The sequence below is a fragment of the Cydia pomonella genome, chromosome 9 (assembly GCF_033807575.1).
Source record: "Cydia pomonella isolate Wapato2018A chromosome 9, ilCydPomo1, whole genome shotgun sequence".
Taxonomy (NCBI): Eukaryota; Metazoa; Arthropoda; class Insecta; order Lepidoptera; family Tortricidae; genus Cydia; species Cydia pomonella.
Genome location: NC_084711.1, coordinates 8,403,197 through 8,415,117, shown reverse-complemented (window position 1 = coordinate 8,415,117; position 11,921 = coordinate 8,403,197). Strand labels below are relative to the sequence as shown.

Here is an 11,921-nt window from a genome sequence, read left to right as displayed (position 1 = left end):
GTTTTATCAAAGAGTTCCTATGGCTACCGCCTGTCTCCATCATCAGATCAGCTTGATGGTACCATAATATTGCATTGTCACCCGACATACATATGTATGCAAATTTTCAGCTTCATCGGAAATCGGGAAGTGGGTCAAATTTAACTTGCAAGATTTGTCCCATACAGTATGTCCATAATGATGCCAAGGCTTTTTACTTGCTGCGAGTAGGGAATCAAAACACCATTAAAGTAAATAGGTGAGAGGTTGTTAAAGTCGATTTTGGGAAGCAGTTTTGGGTTACCTATTATAATAGTCTGTGTCTTTGACGGATTAACTTTTAGGCCACAACTGCGACTCCATTTCGAGATTTCCTCTAAGTCGCTATTCACCCTACATATAATGGACACGAGATCGCTAGTGACGCCCTGCGAGTAAATCTGAAGATCATCGGCATAAAGGTGGTAATGTGAAGTAAGGTTAGAAGTAATTTAATTTATGAGTATGGAAAACAATAAAGGAGACAACACGCCGCCTTGCGGAACGCCAGCCAACGTGTTGCACCAAGAAGAAAGGGAATCATCCACCTTTATGCGCTGCCGACGACCAATCAAGTAGCTATTAAACCATTCGACTACCGCAGGAGATATATTGAGAGAGCGTAGTGTTCCAAGGAGAATATCAAAATCAACGGTATTAAACGCATTGCTAAAATCTAGCAGCGTTAATACCGTCAATTTTTGATCATTCATCTCCGCCCGGATGTCATCAGTGATCTTCACGAGTGCAGTAGCCGTACTATGCCCAGGACGGAAGCCAGACTGGAAGGGATTTAAAAGATTATTTGTGTTAAGGTACGATGTAAGCTGTTGGTGAACGAGACGCTCAAGAACTTTGGATAGGAAAGGGAGAATTGAGATGGGACGATAATCTGAAAATGAAGAAGGTTTGGGCAGGCGTCCTTCCAAAGTGAAGGAAAGGAGCTGGTTGAAATTGAATTATTAAGAATGATGGAAATGACGGGGGTGAATAGGTCAAGGAGAGGAAAGATCGACCCCAACGCAATCAATCAATCAATCAATAAGAATTTATTTCGAACAATGTCCATATTGATAATGATAATTCCATTCAGCCAATAATTTAAAAACCTCATTTAGTTAAAGATTGTGTTATAAATAACATTTCATTTACATAATAACAAATAAATATTTGCTATAAATCGTGTAATAACTCTTAATAGCATCTATACAGGCTGTTTTTTCATTGGGTGAGTTTTGTGGGATACTGCGCTAATATACGAAAATAAACTCGACATATATATATATATATATATATATATGAACAAAATCGTATATGTTGTTAAAAAGTGTTAAGACACTCGTCAAAGAAAATTATAACTGAGATAGTAACATCGTATGATAGGGTAACCACACTTTAGGAATTTAATTATTTTATTTTAACTTACGATGTACAAATACGGCTAATTTTAACAACTGAGTTAAAAGTACACAATACTTTTCACCAATTTGAAACACCTTAACATTTCTCTGTTTGGCTCTCTGATTAACTGATAGAGAATTCCAGGAGGCATCAAGTCTGCCATTCGAACCTTTTTTGATGTTCAATAAAGTTTAAAATAAATAAATAAATATGTCACCCTGTATAAAAAATATTCATCGCGAATAAGGAATTAACATAGCATTTAAAAGTCATCTATTTGCATATAATGCTTCCATTGTCTATACTTGCCACCATCCATTGACAATAATTGAAAATGACGTGTCACAGCACTAGCAGCCGGCAGACATTTTTGTCTGACGCCCATGTGAGTTTGAACGGACCAATCACGGCACAGGACTCGCTCACCGCGTCCCCCGCACCCCTGTATTTTTGGCAGCATCGGTTTCATGAAATAATTGCTCGAAGCTACTTCTTTAGGATATTTTTTCTGTGCCTTTACATAAAATAGATTTTACAATTAAGCCAATATCCATCGGCCACAAACTAGGCGCAGTCTGTATCTCGGGAACCGGACACAACACAACAGTACTCGTATGTGTACCTAAAGTGAGATTCACTACATAATTCAAAGTTAATACATAATCAGAATTTTATTTTGCTTCATAATAGGCTTCTTTATTTTGCTTGATAATTTAAGATATTCATTTCAAAATCTTATATTATTCCGGTTGCCGGTAAAAGAAATATTGCAATATAATCGGGACCCTGATGACCCCTTAATGAATACGCCGGTCTGGAGAAACCGCAGGCCATAGCCGTAGATAACACATGATTTGAGTAATAACAAAGGAATGAACAAACGTTAAACATCCCCCTCGTCAATCTGAGTAAGATGGGAATTCCTTTATGTATTCATAGATATGCATGCAATATTAGTAGTTTTCTCAGTAGTCAAACCTGGTCATATACTTTTACAAGCTTTTATATAACTTACAATTTTTTTTTTATACTACGTTAGTGGCAAACAAGCATACGGCCCGCCTGATGGTAAGTACAATGTTCCTGTGTACGTAACACGCAAACATAATATGCAAACTATTATTCGACCACTTGTTGGTATCCAATAACGCTGGAATTTAACATACTTTTGTCTCAACAATGTATTTTTTGACAAAAACTATGTGATGTCGTGATTGAAATAGAATCTCGATATATCTAATAACAAATAAACTCACCATTGAGCCATCGACCTGGTAAATGGGATGGTTGATATTGATCAACGGAGACCTACTTTCTCTAAGCAAGTTTTCTGGTTGGCTCTCCCGGTCCTCCGTTGGTTTCTCGACGGATTGTTAGGTGTTCTCGATGGCCGCTAATATCGCGATTGGTACCGCTATTGCTGTGTAAACTCTCCAGGTGAACCAAGATATATTTCACAAATGAACTCACCATTGAAGTGGTAAATGGGATGGTTGTTGTTGATCAACGGAGATCTACTTTCTTTAGGCATGTTTTCTCGGTGGGTTGTTAGGTGTTCTCGATGGCCGCAGACATCTTGATTGGTAGTATTATTGCTGTTTAAAATCTCTAGTCGAATCTAGATATATATAATAACAAATGAACTCGCCATTGAAATGGTAAATGGGATGGTTGTTATTGATCAACGGAGACCTACTTTCTTTAGGCATGTTTTCTCGGTGGGTTGTTAGGTGTTCTCGATGGCCGCAGACATCTCGATTGATAGTATTATTGCTGTTTAAAATCTCTAGTCGAATCTAGATATATATAATAACAAATGAACTCGCCACTGAAGTGGTAAATGGGATGGTTGTTATTGATCAACGGAGACCTACTTTCTTTAGGCATGTTTTCTCGGTGGGTTGTTAGGTGTTCTCGATGGCCGCAGACATCTCGATTGATAGTATTATTGCTGTTTAAAATCTCTAGTCGAATCTAGATATATATAATAACAAATGAACTCGCCACTGAAGTGGTAAATGGGATGGTTGTTATTGATCAACGGAGACCTACTTTCTTTAGGCATGTTTTCTCGGTGGTTCTCCCGGCGCTCTCGGTGGCTCTCTCACCGACTTTCTCGGTGGGTTGTTAGGTGATCTCGATGGCCGCAGACATCTCGATTGGTAGTATTATTGCTGTTTAAACTCTTCAGTCGAATCTAGATATATATAATAACAAATGAACTCACTGTCGACCTGGGAAATGATGTGGTTGTTATTGATCAACAGAGACCTACTTTCTTTAGGCACGTTTTTTCGGTGTTCTACCGGCGCTCTTGGTAGCTCTCTCGCTGACTTTTTCGGTGGGTTGTTAGGAGTTCTCGATGGCCGCTGATGTCGCGATTGTTGTGCTATTGCTGTGTAAAATCTCCAGTCGAACCTAGATATATATAATAACATATGAACTCACCATCAACCTGGTAAATAGAATGGTTGTTATTGATCATCGGCGACCCATTTTCTTTAGGCAAATTTTCTCGATGGCTCTCTCGGCGCTCTCGATGGCTCTCTCGGTGGCTTTCTCGGTGGTTTTCTCGGGTGTTATCGCGATGGTTTTCGGGTCTGGACGGAGGCTCGCCGGCCGGTCGCGCTTGGTAGTGATGCTGCTGAATCAACACTCCGGTTGGACCTGTAATAAATAAATAAATATTTGAAATCAATTTTACATAGCGTAGTAAACTGAATAAGTTTTACGGAAAATAGGCGATCATTTACATCATAGTTGTAACCAGATATCGGTGTATCCAACTTTATGAGGGGCAAAATAGCACGGAAAGACTAATTATTTTATGTATGTATGTATATACTTTATTGACATACAAATAAAAATAAAAATACAACAAAGGCTATTTTCATGGACATTTGGATAATATTTTATCAGATGGTACAATAAGCAATTAGCAGTGTATCCCACGTTTATCTTATATAATTTATAATTGTTATAACTTATAACATAGTGTATCTAATTGAGATCTAACAAAACAAATTAAACAAGATAAGTTGCATTCCTGAAGGATAAAGTTCTGTGAATTCTTAGTTACTTTTCTTTATTATTTTGTTTATTTAACAACTTCGTTTTCCTAATAATTATATTGCTGATTAACAGACGCACTTTTGAATGCTGACCTCTATCGACAATAACGCAGTAAATCTATAATTTGACATACAAGTCAGTAGTCACCTTTAGGCAATATATGCTTCCACCTTCGCCTATTACTGGTCACTTGATCAGTCACGGTGACATGTGACGGGTCGAAGGGATTGATCAACGCCCGTTATTACAACAGGCTTGTAAATCCGTAGCGAGTGCCGTGGTAACGACGGGAGAGTCTAGTTAATTACAACTACAATACAACTCACCTTTAGGGAATATATGCGTCCACCGTCGCCTATTACTGGTCAGTTTGACGGTGACATGGGATGGATCGAAGGGGTTGATCAGCGCCCGTCCCGTTCTTATGACGGGCTTGTGGGTTGAGATGGAACTCCGCGGTGAAAGCCGCGCGCCGGTGGGCGAGTCCGGTGTGTCACAACCGGAATCGCAACGCTTTACTGAAATAATGTATAATGTTAACAGAAATATAAATATGTAAGTAATGTGAGCTGGAACTAGTATTAGAGTATCGTGGAAATCTCGATTCAATTTTAAAATACTGCTGCGCATTAAACATTTGTTTCGAGTATTTTTAGTCGTAAGTTGAGAATATTTCGAATGTTTTCGAAGCGCGATGTAAAATTATCAAGTACTAAAACAAAGACAACGTCATTCTATTTTGAAGGTTCTGTCTAAACAACTAAATAAGACTAAAGCAAAAAGGTTGTTTAAAAAACACATCTTTACGCGATTAAGATATGTTTTCGCAATATATACATTAGAAGGAGTAGAACCTAGAAAAAAGTTAATTTAACCTCCTAACGCCCATCGTAAAGAAGATGTGGCAGTTGAATTTAACACCAATAGTCTAGAAAATATGGTTAAATTTATTTTGTTGAACGAAGCAACAGAAATGCCATGTTTTTCGAATTGAAAAAAAACCTAAATTACGTTGAAATAATGACCTTAGGAGGAAATTTATTACAATTACGACCCCAATCATAATTTTGCTCTAATATGAATATACGTACTTCCTGTAGACAGAATGTCTCCAAGGCTGTGGTGGATGTCTGGATCGGACATTTTCCGGTGTGTGATGGACGCCGGTGGACTTCGCCTTAAGCCTTCTAGGCCAGCTACCGAAGTCTTCTTAGTTCGAGCAACTCTCTGCACACTTTGTACAAAAACAAAACTTTGAAAGTTTTACTTTAAATAGTGTGAGGCCTACTTATCGCCTAGCGGGGACGGGCATGTGATGCGGAGGGATGAAAGTCATGCGACGAGAGAGGTATTACGAATGAATGTGGAGGGAAGTAACGGAGAGGAAAACCGAGGAAAAGGTGAATGGGTTGTGTGAGATATGAAGCGAATGCGAGTGAATGATGAAATGACGGGTGAGATCGAGGTGTGGAAGAAAAAGACATACTGCGCCGACCCTAAAATAATGAGATAAGGGCAAGCGAATGATGATGAATATAAGGTCCTTCTTAAATTACGCCTAACCTGTTAGTTTTGTAACGATCGTGTTTTATTAGTCTTCAATTTCGTATTTTTTGTTGCACAAATAAGTCTTTACTTAATTACTTCAAATGCAAATTTAAATGGTCGAATAAAAACATACTGAACTGAAACGCGCAATAAATATTGATATTTTGTAAAAATGTTAATTTGTTAAAACATGTTACGATTTGAAAACCAGGAAAAAAGTCAAATATGTAACTAAATCGACTAACCAAAATCAATGGCCAGTGGAAAATAAAAACTCTCTTTCTATGAAAACTAGTCTCTTTCTACCTTTCCTCATAAGGTGACCAGTTTCACCAGTTTCCATTGCTCTTGTGTGTAATTCTGTTCTAGGTCAAACGAAACTTTGTGGCTTTTGGCGAAATTAATATTTTTTGTTATGTTATATTATTTTATGATTTTTTTTTTCATATAAATTTAAAATGTATTTTTTTATTTAATGCATGCTAGTTATAAGATGTAATGTTTTGAAAAGATGTGTCCCGCCGAGTTTCTTTCCGGTCCCATATTGGGATACCCTCCTACAATTTAGGAGGGATTTAAATCTTCTCGGGTCAGAGGTGTAGAGTTAGAGCCGGCGTAGCTTTATTTGACGTTCATTAGCGCATTGTAATATGCCTACTTGGAAAGTAAACTACCTTTACCTTTGTCCTATACTGACCCCTATATAGAGCACAATGGTATGAGTTTTTTTATATATATATATATATACTACGTCGGTGGCAAACAAGCATACGGCCTGCCTGATGGTAAGCAGTCTCCGTAGCCTATGTACGCCTGAAACTCCAGCCAGAGGAGTTACATGCGCGTTGCCGACCCTAAACCTAAGATGGCCGGCTCTTTATCATTTGTCACCATGCCTGTCATGTTCTAACAAATGTGTAAGCTTGAAAGTGATGGGCATAGTGACAAGCGATAAAAATGGAACCATGCTGCCTCTGCTGTAACAGTTTACAGCAGAGGCAGCTTGCTCAACTCTCCTGGCGATACCTATAATACAATTGGAAACTACGCCACATCCCCTTATATAATAGGAAATCCCTATGACTGAATGAGCGACTTGGGTGTATATCGATATTATTGAGACGTAATGTTATCAGTAAGTGTATTTTTGTCATACGTATGAATGTAGCTTGGTATAAATTAAGAGTAAATCGACATACAGAATTATTTCTGTTACAAGTCTCGAACGCGCGCATTGTAATTTGTAATGGCAGGCCACAAGGCATATTTTTATTATTTTGTATTTTTAATCGGGAGTTTAACTTGTGTGTTTGGAGGCAATGAATATAAAGACCAAGATTTGGACGAGTTGATGAGCAGTTTTTCTAGCAGATCAAAAAACGGTAAGTTGTTTTTTATTAGCTTTGTGCGTGGTAGAATAGTTGTGTTTAAATGGAGACTACATACAGGGTTTTTATTTAGTCACCTGCAATAATTTACGGGCTGAATATATAGGTCATACTGAGCAACTTTTACTATGGGACCAGCCCCGAAAACGCGAAAAAAAATTTACTCTCCCACAGAAAATGTCAAGGTCAGACAGCCAAAATGTATGAAGCATCCAAATTTTTTGTCGAAATTTCGGGGTTGGCCCCATAGTAAAAGTTGCTCGTATGACCTAAATATTCACCCCGTAAAGTATTGCAGGTGACTTAAAAAAACAACCTGTAGCCGATAAAAAATATACATATTTCTTTTGATTTAATTTACATTTTTATTATAAACCTACTAACCTTAGTTATAAGTAAATCATAAACTATGTAAAAACAATACAATTAAGTTGTGGAACGTGTTATGGTCTAATATCTTTAAAAAATAGCACCACATACACATAACTACTGCAGCATATTTTTTTATTTTTAATGAAATTTGACAGTTCGCTTAAAGAGTTTATATATTTATAACTTGTGTTATTATTTGTATAACATTCCTCTGTTATGTTATCGAATATAACATGTGCGTTTCTGTGTTTGTCTGTGGCATCGAAAATCCAAACCAATGAACGGATTTAGTTTAAATTAAGTATTGTCGTTTGAAAGTTGCCTTGATGATATTCCAGTATTATTTTATTAAGAAAATCTATTCAGCAATTTACACACAACGGATTTTAAAATATTACTATAGCGTACCAATAGACATTTCTGTGAAACTTCAATATTAACATATTTTTATTATTTACATTTTAGACTATACATGGTCAAATGAAAATGAAGTTTATGCAACCGACTCACGTTTTGAACCACCTGGAGATGTTCCATTGGAATTAAAACCAATTCAGGGAAACAATGTAGACGACCAGAACAGCACCGAGAACTCCGCAACGGGGTCCCAGATTCAGGTACATACATATTGTATATTACAATATAATATATCCTATGTACGTATATCCTTAACAAAGACTTCGTTTCCCTCTGGGCTGAAATAACTGCTCCCATTTGCTGGGACAAGTGGTCCCATCTTTTAGGGTTCCGTACCCGATGGGTAACATAGGGAAGTGGAATTATGTACAGTTAGCTGCAGAGATAACTGACCCCTCCGTGATAGTTAGACAGTTGAATTTTGTGTATGATGTATTTCTGTTGCCACTATAAAATAAATATTTAAGGGGGCTCTAATACAACAAACGTGATTTTTTTGTTCGTTTTTATAGATAATGGTACGGAACCCTTCGTGCGCGAGTCCGACTCGCACTTGGTCGGTTTTATTTATAGACTTTTTGTACATGAAAAGCTGATTCTCACAAAAATATTTATTTACCAGATATCCGAGACGAAGAATAATATATGGATCGATAAAGTAATCATATCACCGCCATGGGCACAACTATACGTAAGCATTTTATGGCCCTATTTATTTGTCGTATAATAATGGGGTTGATTATGAAAATATACAAATGTAATAGCTCAAACTCAGAATGGTTAACTTTTAAAATGTGAGTGAGTTTTAAAATTTTTAAATGATTGTATATAATTATATACAATATTCTTCATTTTCAGAGTATGGCATTGCAACCGGAGTCGGTTAAATCAACGATTCAAGATGAATTTCACGACTTACTCGAAAACTGGCGGGCTCTACTAATTTCTGAGGAATTCGATGATACGAATGACGCTGCAGTCAAATATGTGAATAAATTGTCTGAAGAGGCTGAATCTCTATATGAAAACTTAAACAAAAGTCAGTACAGACAATATTTATGGCAAATCGAGCTAGGAGATACGCCCTCAGCGGATATGACCACCCAATTTCGGAAATTACTGAAACTCTCTAAAGCATACAGCACAAAAGGAACGAAATATTATAAAGATCGAAAAATCTTGGCAGTAGTGAAAACTGGTTTGGATTTCATGGTGAGGTCGAGAAGGTATGACGGAGAGAAATATTACGGTAACTGGTGGGATTGGCAAATTGGTGTGCCGCAAAACTTCATTGATATCATGATGATCATCAAAGACGAATTGCCATCAGAGAAAATTCAAAGTTACACAAATGCTATCAGTAATTATGTTCCAAATTCGTATAGCTATTGGCATACGTCTGACCAAGGACGTTTTGTCCAAGTGAATCACAGTCACTATGATAATGCTTCAGGGTCACAGCAGGCCGAATTAGCCAGAACTCTTCTAGGTTTAGGAATTTTACAGCAAAACAAAACCAAAATATTACTATCCCTAGACAGTACTAAGGAATTATTGAAGATGGTGACAACAGGCAGTGGATTTTATCAAGACGGGTCTTTTATTCATCACCGCAATGTTCCTTATACCGGGTTGTTTGGCAATGTATTAGTGAAGCAATTGGGTGAAATTTTAGTTATTACAAAGGGTTCCAAGTTTGAAATAGCGCGCGATGCAATAGAATCTTTTATTGATTGTGTAGAACGTGCTTTCATACCGCTCATCTATCAGGGGGAAATGATAGCGCCAGTCAATGGTCTTGCGATTTCTAGATCACCTCTGGCTACACACATTGGTTACGGAACAGACACAATGTACAATTTATTGATTATAGTTCAATTTGCGTCAACTGAAACTGCGAAAAAACTTAAAGAATCTGTTAAGTACTGGATGCGACAGAATCCGGATTATTATTTCTCAAAAGCAAGGAACTACAACGAGTTGCTAATGACAATTAGTTTAATAAATAATTCTGCCACAGTAGGAGATCAGGTACCGTTTGTTGGAACCAAAATGTATGCTTCAATGGATCGCTTCGTACAACAAACTCCTAAATACATGTTAGCTTTAAGTTTATATTCTAAACGCATTTCGGCGTACGAAGCAGGAAACAAAGAAAACAAACGTGGATGGCACACTGCTGACGGCGTAATTTATCTATATAATAATGATAAAGTTCAATTTGGTACCGCTTATTGGCCAACGGTTGATCCCTACAGATTACCAGGTACAACAGTCGATACTAGATATCTATATGATGAAGAGGCAGAATATTGCGACTTCACCTCGAATGAGGAGTGGGTGGGTGGCGTGGCTAAGTCTAACCAAGCCGTGGTTGGAATGGCTTTAAATAAGGCAGGTTTTAGAAGTAATTGGCAGACATTGTCAATGAATCTTAAAGGGAAGAAATCGTGGTTTATAGTGGAAGGACAAATTGTAGCATTGGGCGCTGGAATTACTGGATCGACCACAGCAACTATTGAAACAGTTGTAGAAAATCGGCTGCTAAATGACCTGTATAATTATAACATTTTGTCTGACAATGAAGAAATAACAGCAACGACAAAAGGAATTGATGTGGATTGGTTATTATTGGAAACAGCTCATCAAGGTTCATCGATTGGTTATTACTTTCCTAATGGTGAAACTGTCGATGTTATCTATGAAACACGAAGCGGAAACTATATGTATATAAATGACGCAGACCCAAGTTTTGAGATGTACCATGGCACATATAGCAAATTTATAATTAATCATGGACAAAGCCCAGTGGACGCTAAATACTCATATGTTATATTGCCAGGAATCAAACCGTCCGAATTGAAGGAATACATCGAAAGCAGGCCTGTTACAATTCTAGAAAATTCAGCTCAGATCCAAGCGGTACAGTTAATAAACGAAGGTTATTTAGGTATTAATGTCTGGAGCGAGACTGGTGGTGCGATCGCAGGAATAAGCAGCAACAAGCCTGTGTCCATAATGAGACAAACACATGGTCATCAAGAGGCATATGTCCTGTCAGATCCCACGCAGTCAGACAGGGTGATAACAATAAAAATCCCTGATTTTTCTAGAGTGGCAACAATGAGTGAAGGTATATATTTCGATGTTAAAGATAACGCGTTTATAGTTGATTTTACGAATGCTAGAGGAGCGAGCAAACAATTTACAGTACACAATGACGTCTATGACGATGTGTATGTGAAATCTGACCCGGAGAAAGATGATTTTGACCAGTAAGTTGTCGAATCAGAAAACTATACAGCTGTAGCCAGGGGTGAAATAAAATTATGGCTAAAAAATGAGTTTCGAAATGTAAAAACCTATTTCCCGCTTTTGCGATACACTTTGTATTTTTGTATTTTGTAATAAATTGAAGCTTTCAAACACCTGTTTTTTATTAAATCTGTCTAATTTTACTTATGGTGGTTTCCTGGTTTCGCTAACACCTTAACTACCAGCGACCCGCAAGGTGGGGTTTCCTATTTGCAGGCGCTTTTCGCTACATACTTATTTTCCCGTTATCGGCTACCTAACGTCAAATAATGTCAACAACACACAACTATTTAGAATTAACTGACAATGAGCAAGCCTTATTGTAATGAAATAAGATCAAGTAGATGTTAACACAAGTGTCAGTTTGGTTGTAAAAATGCAAACGTAAAA

The 11,921-nt window shown here is 37.4% G+C and overlaps 1 protein-coding gene across 5 annotated transcripts in view; it reads right to left on the bottom strand.

Moving 5' to 3' along the window:
- LOC133521253 (GATOR complex protein Iml1) overlaps positions 1–11,921 on the bottom strand; it is a 40,643-nt gene that overhangs the window by 21,278 nt on the left and 7,444 nt on the right. For all 5 annotated transcript variants that reach the window (XM_061856104.1, XM_061856106.1, XM_061856108.1 and 2 more), the window contains exons 8-10: positions 5,583–5,725; positions 4,818–5,009; positions 3,868–4,086 (exon numbers count right to left, since the gene is read on the bottom strand). In XM_061856104.1, coding sequence (XP_061712088.1) covers positions 3,868–4,086; positions 4,818–5,009; positions 5,583–5,725 — 554 coding nt within the window. The remainder of the gene's footprint in view (positions 1–3,867; positions 4,087–4,817; positions 5,010–5,582; positions 5,726–11,921) is intronic.